Source organism: Lepisma saccharinum, chromosome 2 (genome assembly GCF_977018435.1).
Source record: "Lepisma saccharinum chromosome 2, izLepSacc3.1, whole genome shotgun sequence".
Lineage (NCBI taxonomy): Eukaryota > Metazoa > Arthropoda > Insecta > Zygentoma > Lepismatidae > Lepisma > Lepisma saccharinum.
Window position 1 is genome coordinate 52,059,077 of NC_139230.1, and position 15,088 is coordinate 52,074,164.

Sequence of the window (15,088 nt, forward strand, 5' to 3'; positions counted from 1 at the left end):
AACCAATCGTACACTGGCATGAGTGTCTTGTATGAGACGAATTCAAAAATGGCACCTGATATGCCCATCAAGTGCATTTTGCCTCCTAATTACATTACATTTATGTTTTAATCAACATAAGTAATACAGAAATATTGTGAACATCCTAGGGAGCAATGTAGTTTGTTTTCAAACAGTTGAAAAATCTAAAAAAATAGATGTGGTGGGTCTGCAAGTCCCCTCCCCCTCGGTAAGCAAGGGATAAAAGTGAACCTGAAACACTATGTTGAGTCCACTGGGACAATATCTGTCTCTTGACTGATACATCATGTAAATTCTTTTACCCAGTTGTAAAATATGTCACTACAAACCTGTAAACTCATAACAGTAACTTCAAGTGAAATAGGTTAGCTGTAATTGGTAAAAAGCCAAAATTTCAGTTTTTTCCCCAAAAAAAAACAGGCTTTTTATAAAAAAAAAGTCCATTCAAAAAAGCCAGCTTTTTTGCAACTCTATTTTTAATTAATACATTCTCCCAACCTTTGCTCTTCTAGCCATGATGAAATGTATAACAAATTATGAGGTTTACTGGTAACTGTTTCGAATTCTTGATGATTTTTTTAAAGTTTCACAGGTATCAGAAAGTATCACAAAATAATCGAAATGATTGAGAAAGTAAATCTGAAGCTTGGTGAAAGTAATTATTGTTGTTTGGAGTTCACAAAAGTGCTATTTATCCCATTTGTTTACTGTCATCTTTAGCACAGACTACTAGGGTATTTAATCTCGACTGGATGTTCACACAAGGCCCAAAGGGGTGTCCTGCTTGACACCAATGACAATGTGATAAGCTGTTGAAAGCATTTAGGGATATTATTTGATTGCTGAGAGCCCTAAATCTGGCCTGCCAAACTTAACTACAAAAACCTTTAGGGGTGTTAGTTTAATGCTGAGTGAGTTTCACACAGCCAATATCTATGCCACAATATCTTCAAATTTGCAAATATTTTTCGCAGTGTAATGGAAAGTACACATGACAAGAAAATAATCATGTAGGAGTATACGAAAGGAAAAAAATAATTCTCCAGCAAACACACAGCAAGTATGTGTTAAGAGGCATAAATGGAAATCGAACCATGTAAAAAAATAATTTTCAATAATGCTAATTTACATATTTTTTTGGTTTGTTTCATCTTATGGTTGAAAATGGTTCAAACATTACACACACATCATCGCATATCTAGACAGTTCGAAATTGGTATATGATAAAAAAAAATATTTTAATAAAAAGTAGGCTATCTTTAAAGAACTCAAAAAACAAGTAGCTACATAATAAAATACATTATTGGCTGAATAAAAAAATATACAACATGCAAATAATAAAATGGATTATTTTTTATGGAATGGAATAAATTGAAAACAAGCAAAAAAACAACTTAAGAAACCAGACTTCAACTAGGTAAATTAAATCAAAAATATTTTGTATGTCAACATCATTCTACTCAACATTACCAGAATTACATGAGTGGTACTAGTTTACTATTGTTTGGACAGATTTCTACAGAAGAAACTACTTACCGTAATAAGTTCCTGTAGTATTGTCTAACATCGGGAAGGTATTTCGTGTGATGTGGGAATGTATGTTAGGGGAAATTCATGTTCATTGTTGAAAATTAATTCTCCAATGAACAATAGCCTTTGGCGCTTACACCATTGTACATCATCACACGTCGTGATTGTGTTTTGTTCATGTTCATTGGGTATCCAGTGTTTCGAACTGTCTGTGCTTGCAACGAAAGTTAGAAACATAACGTGTTGTGGATGCATGGTGAAATTTGTTCCAGGTGTGGAAGATCCAGTGGATTTTTTAATTTAATTGAACAAGGGATCGTGAAGAAAGGAATGACGAAAATGTGGCAGTGAATGTAAGCTACTCGTTAGAAGGAATGGGCTGTGGGTATATGCCTAATATGACGTGTCGTGGATGCGTGGTGAAATTCAGGTAAGTTTTCCGTATCCTGGAAATGGATTTCTTCAAATTTAAAAGTCTGGGGATCATTTGGGGGCAGGTGACTCCGACCAATTTCTAACATGCCTTTAACAGGGACTCTATAGAGAAAGCCGGGGAGCCGGAGTGGAGGCAGGGCCGCATTAGCAGTTGGGGGCGGTAGATCAATTACCCCAGGGGCGGAGCCTGGAATCGGTGGGAAATTTGGACTAAAAAATTTCAAACGAAAATAATTTTTTAGTTTAAATTTCCCACCGATTCCGGGACGGATAGCGCCACGAAACATTACAATTTTTTTCGTAAAACAATGCGAAAAAGTTATATATATATATAAAAAAGTGAATCAGATGAGCTTTGTTCACAGGTATTTCTTGGGTTCCGAAGGTTGAAACACTGCATAACGAATGAAAATCGACAAAACACAAGCACGACGAGCGATTATGTGGGAAGGTGTACGCGCCATATTGTCTCAGGCAAGTGAAAAGACTACGAGAAAGAAGTACTCGTAATGTGAAAAATTGAATTACTTTGATAAAAAAAACGTCAATACACCTTAAGGAATGTTCAGCAAAGCAGATAGGTAAGTACGGATGTCAAAAATTGACGAAACGAAGAAGTTATAGGTGTCCGAAGGATAGTAAATTTTTACTGCTAAATATCTTTCATGTATGACAATGTCATAGTAACAAAGAGATCCAGAGGTTTTTTCCCCAGGGGAAGGGGATGCAAACAAAAATTATCCTCCGAAACAGTGCTGCACCATGTAACCAACTAGACACATGAGTGCAGAGAGGGTAAAAAAATGTAGCAAACTAAACGCGGGGCTATTCATATATTTATAACAATAGTGTAGAGAAACTATTTTGTACCTTTTAAAGAAGCAGAAAGTATTGATTTGTGAAGCATTATGTCATCAAAAGTATGTTTTGGAAGTGACTTGCTGCTGTCTGAAGAATTTCATTCACACAGAGAACATTGTATACATGTGGATATAAAGAAAGTGCTGAAATACTAACCCAGATTTGACCTGTGTAACCTACTATACTGATCACAACTCCAACTGGCGGTTAACCTTGGTGGCTATTTCTGGGGCATCCTGTTCCCCAATCATTTTCGGGGGGGTTCCGATGGGTGTCAACAAACTCAGTTGCGAAGTAAAAGTTGAAGGGGTCACATTGCTCTCCAGAAGCAACGTTGCCAAGCGTACTTCTGTTTGTGCACGTTGTCTCTATATGGCTGTGTGTCAGCCTCCATTCCGACCTGTGGGTGGTCCTTCCGGAAACTTCATCATTCAGGACCACGAGTGCAGTTGTACCATTAACCCCCGCAGATCTCTGATGCTGACAACACAGTTGCCCGAGAAGACTCTCTCATGCTTTGCAGTACATTTGGCAACATGTGGTGGACCCAATGCTCATTTGTTTCATCCCGCACACAACTTTCGGTACCTTGTGACTCAAAAATGCCATATCTCAGTCAAAGAAAATTCAACTGTTTCCCAGCCACCAGTTGGAGTTGCGTTCAGTATAACACAAGCATATTAAGTATGGCATGGAAAAATGTCATGTAGAAAATACATGCATACTGTGATGATAACAATAGCGTCAGTAAGTAGTTGGAATCATGATGTTAATAATAACAGCATTGACTTTATTTTGTATATATTCACCACCTTTTTTTCTTTTTAATCTAGCAACATAATAGAAGGCTCTCATGGACTTAGGACACTCAAGGCCTAGCATTTCTATTTGACTCCCTGTAGTAATATATGCCAACAATTCTGTTTGTCCAGATGAAGAAAAATTGATTTAAAAATTCATTGGGCAGGCTTATGAAACGTAATTCCAAACTTGTACTATCTATTCCCAAATCATATTTTTAGCGAACGTAACTTGAAGCTCAACAAAACACTATTTACAAGACACTTCTTCAATAATTATGCTCTCAGCATGTTCCGTAATAGTTTCACCCTCCCTCATAGCATTCCAAAACATTCTCAACAAGAAATAAACACACCCTGAATAAAACACAAATGTTATTACATTAATCATTTTTCTTGTTTTCTTATTGCTACTTTCGGTAACACTTTACTATACCGGAGACGGATTTCTTCAAACTTATAGGAGAAAGTACTTACGCAAATCATTTTCTGTAGCGTTGTTGATGTTCGGGAATGTAGTTTTGATCCATTTTAATTCGAATGCATGTGGTTTTCTACGAAAATCTATTTCCGACGTGCTATTGCTGCTGCCGCCATTTGCTTTCTGCACGAGAGCACAATACGTGCTATTGCTGCTGCTACAACATGATGTGTCGAAGATGTATCGTGAAGTTGTTGCCGTGGAATTTGTAATTCCGATGTTGTCCAGGTAACAGTAGTATAAGCCGGAGACACATTAAACTCGTTTATTTTCAAATAAAAATCATTGCTACTTACCTGATATGCATACCGGAACATTTTTCAAGCTGGGGATCACTTTTTTTCCATGAAAAGAGCGTTATTTTTAACATTATAATCATTTATTGGTCGTTGCTAATTTGGCGGGCAAATCTTGACTCACGTTGTCTGTCGTCAGCTGATATGCAGTATTGTCAGCTGATGTGCAGTGTTTCAAAACTTATGAACCAATAAATGCCGCACAAACTATTCACAAAAGGTTTTTAAGCGAAAATTGAGGCTAGACTCTACTTTACGTCCTTATCTGCATGGTGATTGCTTCTTTGCGTTCGCGGTGCGCGATCGTGGTGCGGCACCCGGCATCTCTTCGGGTAAGTACCTTTTTCTTTTTACATTTTCTGTTCACGATAGCCCCACTATCCATTCACGGGGTCGAGGTATGCCTACGAGGTTAGGTTAGGTTCCATTAGCACTCATTTCACCACTAAATATGTGATTCATCATCTAAAAAATTCCTCAGTACGTTCAATTACGCATATCCGGACATTCGGTTTTTCTCGATTTACTCCTTCAGGAAATTTTTCCTCGCTTTAGGATTTACGTTGTTGAATTCCTTATAAAATAAGCTTTCCAACGATATATGGCACGTATTCCTTAGGAAAAGGACGTAAACTAGAGTCTTACCTTAAATTGGAAAAAAAAACTGCTCACACGTCATCTTGTAAAACTAACGCGTGGTTGCTACACTGACAGGGGGTTACATGATCGAACGCACGGAACATTTGATTCACGTAGTCGACGGTAATGGCGGCACGAGCTATCGTACAACGGAGATGCATGAATGACGAAAAATACCTTACAGGCCAAATAAGTTGCACGATTCGATAAAACAATTTCCCCGGCTTCAGAAAGTCCTCAAGAACGCAATTCCGTAAGTACTTTCTCGTCTTTTCTCCTGTAAATTTTAAGAAATCTGTCTCCGGCTTATACTATTGTTACCGTTGTCCGTATATGCTATAATGAACGAAAGGAGTGCTAATGGAACCTAACCTAACAGGCCTAACCTAACCTAGTAGGCATACCTCGTCCCCGTGATGGTTCGTGGGGCTATCGTATGTAAGAAATAGACATTATTTTCATTAGAAATCCATTATTTCACCTAAAGAACTGTTCTGCAACGCAGAATAGTACGTTATCAATGTAAAAAATTGCAAAATAAATCATTGATAAGTGTCTCCGGTATAGTAAAGTAGTACCCTACTTTCTATGTACTATGTATTTCCTACAGGTGTTGCCATTGTTTATATAAAGATTATTGATTAGAATAATTTTATTTCGTCCAATGAACTTGTTTTGTCTAAAATACTACCACCACAAAATTAAATAGAGAAGGCGTAATCATTTTCATTTGTATATGTGTTCAATGGGTGTGGTAACTTAAAGCACATATTGCTTCACGTTTTTTGACAATCTAAGTGTAATCAACACAGCCACCTCCATAGTGTTTCTATTTACCAAGTTCACAGAAAATAATTCACATCTCTTTCGTTCAATACTTACAACGCATTATGGATATCTTCCCAATGTTATGCTACAGTAAAATCCGAATTTAAGATTTAATATTCATAAATAAATAACACAAACTATATCTTACCATGCTTCTGCTGTCCAAGTCTCTTCTTGATCGTGATTGTTCACAAATATCGATTATCGAATCGTATCGAAAAACTTCGATCGACTCGGAACGGAACGATTACAAAGAGAGCAACGGCCAAACTTTTCCATGGCGGCGCCAGGCTCGTTGTGTCCCCCAAAAGAATCTCGTTCGTTGCATTGAAGAGCAATAGAATCATAGGCGTTGTTTCGTCTGTGACAGTAAATCGATAACATTGGACGGAAACACGAGGGAGTAGGCTCTGAAGTCGGCACTTCATCAAATTAAATGAAAATATGTTACTTTAATTTAAAAGTTGGAACTATATATAATCATGGGCGTCCGCAGGATTTTTTCCGGGAGTGCAAAGGAGGCATATTTTCCCCCATAATAGTGATGCCCTTCAAGAAACACTGCTCCAGTCTGAAATTATCATGTTCCTTCAACGCCCTTATAATAGTTAACATAAATTACTGACTGAAATGAAATTATTTGCGAAATATATACTTTTTGACAGACATTCATTTTCCTGTGGGGGCCACCCCCTTTCCGGACGTCCATGTTTATAATCATATTATGTTTGCTATTCACCGGATGGTTACATTTCTGTGCTTCCTTCACGCTGGCGGGGACTGCACTTCCGGTTTTGAAAAGAATAAGATTGAATTCAAAGGGGTAAAAGCAGTTTCTTCGGAAAAGGCGACAATATTTGTGTGGCTTTTGGCGTAAAAAACTACGCCCTGGAAAAATGACCCCTGCAAGTTCTCGCGTTTCTCTGCGTCCAGTTTAAGGCAGAAACGAGACTTCCAAAGTTCCAAGGCTAGCGTTGCGCTGAAAACACGCCCGCCATGTTAATACGTCACGACTTAGAGAGAGCTCGTTTGTCGTCTGCTTCGAGCGTCCAGTTTACTGCGGGTAGCCCACGGTGAGCGAACATGTGCAGCAGTTTTACAAATCTGTACAGATTTAAATAATGGAAGAAGGAGCGATAGGGGAAAGGAAAGCTATCCTTTGTAATGATCATTCTTCCATCAAATATCCCTGCTGCGCACGTGCAAGATAAATGAAAGGGTTCTGCTGCATGCGTGTTCTCAGGTCATGCGAAAAATATTGCTTTTAAAATTGGTTGCTGACCAAACTTTCAAAAATATATATATTTTAAACTTATATTTATCGAAATTTACCGTAACCTATGTAGTGCAAAATAAGAATTTTCACATTCTTCACTATATTTATAAAGCCTATTTTACTTTCCTTTCCTTTTCTGTTTGTGTTTCATTTCTGTTGCGCAAGTTATGATCAAATATTTTTGGCCAATTAAGAGAAAATACACTGAGAAGATTACATCAGTTGCACAGTACATATTAATACAAGTACTTAGTTTATGTATAATTGATACAAGGAAATAATGTGTATAACCAAGGGCGTATTTAAGGAGGGTTCAACGGGTCCACTCCCCTTTGGTTCAGTAAAATTACCAGAGTTACCTGTTCATCCCCTTGTTCATAAAAATTTCTTGGGACTTATTTTATTCTCTTAAATGAGAGAAGTAGGACAGGATACGGATGGGAAGGAAATTACGTAATTCCACTCACCCACCAGATGGGACTGCAGACCAAATGTCTGCAATTTCCTGATAGTTTCGGAATTTCTGCGATAAGAAACTGCATTGAGATTGTCAAATCAGTAATTTTTACCCCTCGAGTCATCTTAAAGATATTTGGTTTTTAAAAACGCAGTGACACAGGATAAACAGAAAAGTATCAATACTAGCGTGACTTCGTGACTACATACACACAACTTAGATTGTGCTTGTTGTTGGTGGTGGTAGCGTGTGTGTGTGTGTGGGGGGGGGTGTTCTCCTGCACCCCGACTTCGAATACTGCTTGTATCATTCATCTTCATTGTAACGATTAGCCAAAAGTGGGAAGAAATGTGATGTTAGAGAAGATACATACTATATTAACCATGCGTTCTCATCGTTGCGGTTAAACAAAGTGACGGAAAAGCGACGTAAAAGTAGGCTAAATACAAAAATTTGCAATATATATATATATATATATATATATATATATATATATTGCAAATATATATATATATATATATATAAACTGAAGAAAACTGTCATTTACTGCAGGAAATTTAAAAACTCCCCGTACCTTTTTATACCGTATCACCTCTTATATTGCAGAAATTGGCGTGTAAACCAGAGTATTCTAAACGTATTGTCTTAAAATTTGCGAAGAAAATATTATGACGAAAATAATTGTAATTCCAGGAAAGGCATTCCTATAACATTAAGTTCTTGGCAGTCAGAGCCAACCTATGTATTCGCAATGAACAAGGCTGTTCACGTAGTTCAGCCATTGACTGCTACAAGTTTTGGTTTGTCACCCTAATGGAAAAACCCTCTACCGAGTGGCTGAATTATAGTAAATACTGCTATACTGCTAGGACATAATTCATTTCCAAGAAATGGAGCACAGATTTTTGCACTGGAAGTTACAAGATACTTGTTTTACACAGTAACAAGTGACTTTGCTGTCGCTTCCGCGGCTCATGCTAAGTTGACGGGACGAGCAGAAGCCCTGCCTGCACGCATTTCTAAGTGATGACGTCAGAGGACCTCGTGTCTGCGGAGAGGACGTTTTCAAATCCGTGACGTAGGAGGTAAATTTCAGCTGTGTTTGAAGGCGTGTTTCTCGAGAACCAAAACAAATATCGCGGAGATATTTTGCACATCTCATGTTTGTGTCATTATCTGTAAAATGAATGGATTTAAAACGTTTTTCATGTCAAAGTGGAAATGTCCATTGTCTAACGCACATGTGTTGACTAAATTTAAAAGTTGGAACTATTTAAAATCATATTATAACGCATTTGCCTTTTGGTTGTTGATAAGCGCTCTCTCCATGGGCGTCGGTAGGTCAGTCGACCTCTCCCCCCTGGAAATTGGCATCCTTTCATTTCAAGTTCCAAAAAAAGCTGAAAGTTGGTTATTTATATTGTTAATAACAGAAATAAAGTTCACTTGGTTAGTATTCGAACAGAGTGATCAATGTAAAATATGCATTAGATCGAAAAAATGAGGGAAAAATAGAGGAGAAGGTCTAAATATGGGCGAAAGTTTAAATATGGGTTTTGGAGTTATCAGCGCTCCCGGGTGCTGCAGCCTGGCAGAAGCTATTGGAACTGGTTATCTGTCAAGGACAAAGGTTGCGGTGCCAATTCGCAGGAGAAAGTGGTGGTTAGTTTCCGCCATGGACGCTGTTATATTGGGTTGGCCCATAAGTTCTGGCGTTTTTTTTTAAGTGAAAATTTTGCGTGGAAAATAAAATGTGTTGGCAATGCGTTTTATGTTATTCGATAGATAATTATGTGCTCTACAAAATAGTGTGTTTAGTTTTTTTATGCTGATATACTTTTTGTTCTTTTCAGGTCATTAAAATGGAGTGTCGAGTCGACAAAAAAGAGCATTTTCGACACCTTCTGCTTTTTGCGTTTAATCGAGGTGCCAAAGCCACAGAAGCTGCTCGAGAGATTTGTGAAGTGTATGGCGGTAACAATTCGGTAGAGGAATCGCTGCTTGTGTCCATGAGTTGACCGATGACGGGCAATCAAACCGGCGGAGATCGTGGCTCGTTGATTTTTGTGGTTGTCGTTCAAAGCATGCGGAACCCATGCGCCCAACTTTTGAACCTCTCCCAGCGAGTGAAAGTGACGCTCTATGGTACTGTGGGAGCATTCCATTATCTCTGCCAATTCCCTCATCGTTTGGCGTGGATCTTCGTGAATAAGCTGATTCAGTCGCTCCTCATCGAATTGAACGGAGCGTCCGGTGCGATGCATGTCTTTGAGGTCGAAATTGCCCTCTTTGAATCGCTTAAACCAATTTTGAGCCGTCCTAAGAGGCATCGCTTCTTCGCCATACACTTCACAAATCTCTTGAGCAGCTTCTGTGGCTTTGACACCTCGATTAAACGCAAAAAGCAGAAGGTGTCGAAAATGCTCTTTTTTGTCGACTTGACACTCCATTTTAATGACCTGAAAAAACAAAAAGTATATCAGCATAAAAAAACTAAACACACTATCTTGTAGAGCACATAATTCTCTATCGAATAACATAAAACGCATTGCCAACACCTTTTATTTTTCACGCAAAATTTTCACTTAAAAAAAAAACGCCAGAACTTATGGGCCAACCCAATAGAATTGCGACATCCCAAAACTTTTTGCAGGTATGTTTTAACTCAGCCTTTTCTGAATCCTCATCTGCTTTGTATAGGTTATGATATTAGCGGTACATAAAACAAATGTGTGATTTTATAATGCCATGAATTTTTTTTTTGAAATATGTACCACAGAGAGCGAAAATAAATTGAAGAAGAAAAATAGCGTGATGGTCTAAATATGGGCTATGACATGATGTCTAATGTTGAGATCACATTTTCAACAAATATTTGGATGCTTATCTTAATTTCGATTTTTCCCATTCCGCGTGATTTTCAAAACAACAGATTATTCATAAATATGAATTTTATAATGTTTTAGCGATAAATGACTGTTTTTTAAAATTTTAATTGCTTTTTGTGATTGATTGATTGATTTGGTGTTTTAAGTCCACTTTATGCACAGTAAGGCTAATCGGGACTGGACCTACAGTTTAAAGTGGAATCCGAACCACTATGTGCCTCCACCAGGTTCGAACCTGAGACCCCTTGATTACAAGGCAATGACGATACCATTGCGGCATCGGGGAGGCTCACTTTTTGTGATAATGCAACTAGTAGCCCATATTTAGACCACAATTTTGAAATACATAATTTTACCATTTTTTGGAAATTGCTTTTTTTTTAGAAAAATTGAGACCTTCTATACTTTAGCATGCTATTACATTTAAGTATATATTTTATAGATATGCATTTTAAAGGCAGGTGCTTGATATATTATTTTTTTCCTCCGAAAATGACAACATTAAAGGGGGGGGGGCATATTTAGACATTTTCCTCTACAGGAACCAGGTTATATATTCATATGCTACCATTTAATCCAAAGAATATATGGTTCCACAGTTTTCAGAATTCTAAAGATTCTTGAGGTCACATAATATAAACTTTGAGAGTATTTTCTTATAATTTCTAAAGTCCTTCTTTGAACGATTGATTGATTGATTGATTGATTTGGTGTTTTAAGTCCCCTTTGTGCACAGTAAGGCTTATCGGGACTGGACCTATAATTTAAAGTGGAATCCGAACCACTATGTGCCTCCGCCGGGTATCGAACTCAGGACCCCTTTGATTACAAGGCGACGTCGTTACCACTGCGCCATCGGGGCTTCCTTGAACGACACTTGCAAAAGTTAATAACAAAATACAATAACTGTGCATTTCAATGTAGTAACTATGAAATGTAAAAGTATTAATGGCAAATGGTTGTGCTGGATATTCACTCGGCTTGTGATTGATTGATTGATTTGGTGTTTTAAGTCCACTTTATGCACAGTAATGCTAATCGGGATTAGACCTACAGTTTAAAGTGGAATCCGAACCACTATGTGCCTCCGCCGGGTATCGAACTCAGGACCCCTTTGATTACAAGGCGACGTCGTTACCACTGCGCCATCGGGGCTTCCTTGAACGACACTTGCAAAAGTTAATAACAAAATACAATAACTGTGCATTTCAATGTAGTAACTATGAAATGTAAAAGTATTAATGGCAAATGGTTGTGCTGGATATTCACTCGGCTTGTGATTGATTGATTGATTTGGTGTTTTAAGTCCACTTTATGCACAGTAATGCTAATCGGGATTAGACCTACAGTTTAAAGTGGAATCCGAACCACTATGTGCCTCCGCCGGGTATCGAACTCAGGACCCCTTTGATTACAAGGCGACGTCGTTACCACTGCGCCATCGGGGCTTCCTTGAACGACACTTGCAAAAGTTAATAACAAAATACAATTACTGTGCATTTCAATGTAGTAACTATGAAATGTAAAAGTATTAATGGCAAATGGTTGTGCTGGATATTCACTCGGCTTGTGATTGATTGATTGATTTGGTGTTTTAAGTCCACTTTATGCACAGTAATGCTAATCGGGATTAGACCTACAGTTTAAAGTGGGATCCGAACCACTTGTGCCTCCACCGGGTATCGAACCCGGGACCCCTTGATTACAAGGCGACGAAAGCTTGTGGATCGTATAGCATGATAATAATAAACAACAAAAATAATGATATAATTCTAATACAATTTATTTAATTAGGAATATATTATTAGTATATAACAATAATTTTAACCGTAGTAAATATTATTATTTCTTTTACTGTTGTAATCGAAGTATTTCAATGTGTTTATTATTAATGTAAGCTTCACTTCAACCCGGAGAAGTCTTTTCAAAAACGAAATTGTTGGTAGAAGATCAACATTGCCTTGGTAAATATTAGTATTATCTGCTATATATGTATCCAAAGGATCAGTAACGGCGCCAGCCTGAAATATGTCGGTGCGCTACAGATTCCGGAGCCAAAGTCTCGAGGGCTAACTAATACTGACTAAAATGTACTTACTTCAGTATTAGGGTATAATTTTACCGCTTGCATATTTTACAATCAGAACTCAAGATAAATCAATGTGCCATTTTGTTCCATCATATACAAGAGTACTTTTAGGCATGTCAAATAAAATGCAATAATTATGTTGTTTTTTTCCTAAGCCATTATTGAGTGGAAAAATATCAGGGTCTTACTATTCATGTGAAGAGTAGGGGAGACCGGGGCTAGTTGACACACTTTTTTGTTTCTTGCCTACAGCTACCTAAGTATTTATCCAGAGTAAGAAAGTAAACTATTGCAAGAACTGCCATAGTGTCCTCTACTAAAGAGAAGAATCAGATATATTTTTCGTCCAATACGTTCGGAGCTATGAGCACAAAAATGGAGGCATGTGAAGTGTGTCAATGTTCCCCATACACGGGACTGGTTGACACACTATGTGGGGTAGGTTGACACATTGAAAGGAAACATAAAAACACTGTTTTGTCTACCTCTTTTGTATTTGAAGCTCATACATTGTTCTGTTTTAAACAATACAATCAATATACAATTGTTTTTCAAACTATAGAATTGCTAATACTAGATTGAAGTACACATTAATTCTTAGTAATGAGATTAACACAAATTGGCCAATCATAATTTAGTGATTATACTAAAATGATGTACACTCCACTCTTCTACCTAAGCAGTGATCAGTCTTTTATCATTATGTTTCAGTCAAATAAATGGGGCACCCCGTATAAAATCGCTACCGGCAAAATAAAAAAACCGCAAACCATTTCCACCTTAATTAATGACGAGAACAACACGAATATGACAAAGGACTTGGAAGAAACCATCAACTTCTTAATGAAGAATCTCATACCAGACGACAAACCTGAAAACGACAGCGAGGAAAATAAGGATACAAGAAAAATCTATCACCAGCCATATCCAGAATCACCAATATTACCTTTCACTACCCAGGAAGTAGAAAACGAAATAAGCAGCATGAAAATGAAGAAGTCCCCGGGACCAGACGGAATTCCTGTGGAAATAATACAAGAAATCACCCCAGTACTTACGCCTTACATTACTCAACTATTTAATGAGTGCCTTGTTCAGAAGATATTCCCAGAAACCTGGAAGGAAGCAAACTTAATAATCATCAAGAAACATCCAAATAAAGATGAAACCAGGGTCAATTCATACAGACCAATATGCCTTCTCAACGTTTTGGGAAAACTCTTCGAGAAACTTATCCTAAAAAGACTCAAAGAATTTCGCCTGCTCAAACCCATATCAGGGATACAATTTGGGTTCACGAAAGGTAAATGCACTGACGATGCATTACGCCTTCTATCGTCTACAACACAAAACACTCCAAACAAGTACATGGTTGGAATCATGGTGGACATCGCCGGGGCATTTGACAACTTGTGGTGGCCCAGCCTTTTTCAAACACTTAAAAATATGAACTGCCCAGGTACACTCTTCCTACTTCTGAAAAGTTATTTCTCTAACAGAAAAATTAGCATCAAATATCCGGATCTACAAATGAGTAAGATCACGTCAAAAGGTTGTCCTCAGGGTTCCATTCTGGGACCCGAGCTTTGGAATACTAACTTGGAGCCTGCGCTTATGAAACTACAAGACCATCCAGACATAGACCAGATCATAGCTTATGCGGATGACATTATCATGCTCACTTCCGGTAACTCAAGAAGGGAAATCGAAGATAAAGCATCCACTGCAATCAATATATTATCCAATTGGTGTGATCATGCTAAACTCAAAATAGCTTCGGAAAAGACTCATTATATTATCCTTAAGGGGAAGTTACAAAGAAACCCTCAAATCAAACTCAGAGAAAGAAATTTAAAAAGAGTAAGAGAAGCTAAATACCTTGGCATTACTCTTCAAGAGAAGATGTTTTTTAACAGACACATAGCCCTGGCAACAACCCAGGCCGAAACAACTATAAACAGTCTGGCCACATTGAGTTCAGCAAACTACAACCTTCCACTATCACACATAAAAACATATCTCATTACCATATATAATTCTATTATTTCCTATGGCTCGCCCCTGTGGGCCATGGAAACCAGTAAACAGTACATTAAAAACAGATTGAGATCTTCACAACGCAAAGTGATACTTCGCCTAACGGGTGCATTCAGAACAACCTCAACCCTGGCTCTTCTCATGATTGCGGGCCTACAGCCTATTGAAATCGTTATTAAAACTAGAGCATCAAAGTATTACTTTAGAAATGGACAAGAGGACGAAATCTATAAACTAATTGGAATACGCCCTGCCACGGTACCAGAAATTTACAACCACTTGTTTAGCGTCTGGCAACAGGAATGGACACAAGCCACGCAAGGAAGGAGACTTCACAGCTTCCTTCCAAACATAAAAGAACGACTTTCGATGGACCATTTCCATCCCACGAGAGGTCTCATACATTTCCTAACGGGACACGGTCCCTACGGTCAACACCTAAATAAGCAC

General features: G+C 37.9%; 2 protein-coding genes across 2 annotated transcripts in view; both read right to left on the reverse strand.

Moving 5' to 3' along the window:
• LOC145984031 (actin-related protein 2/3 complex subunit 4) overlaps positions 1-6,142 on the reverse strand; it is a 38,041-nt gene extending 31,899 nt beyond the window's left edge. Inside the window, exon 1 of the mRNA XM_083117364.1 lies at positions 6,040-6,142. Within this exon, the coding sequence (XP_082973490.1) occupies positions 6,040-6,042 (3 nt within the window). The 5' untranslated portion in view covers positions 6,043-6,142. The remainder of the gene's footprint in view (positions 1-6,039) is intronic.
• Positions 6,143-9,842: 3,700 nt separating this feature from the next.
• LOC145982049 (vitellogenin-like) overlaps positions 9,843-15,088 on the reverse strand; it is a 165,700-nt gene continuing 160,454 nt past the window's right edge. Inside the window, exon 25 of the mRNA XM_083115634.1 lies at positions 9,843-10,083. Within this exon, the coding sequence (XP_082971760.1) occupies positions 9,843-10,083 (241 nt within the window). The remainder of the gene's footprint in view (positions 10,084-15,088) is intronic.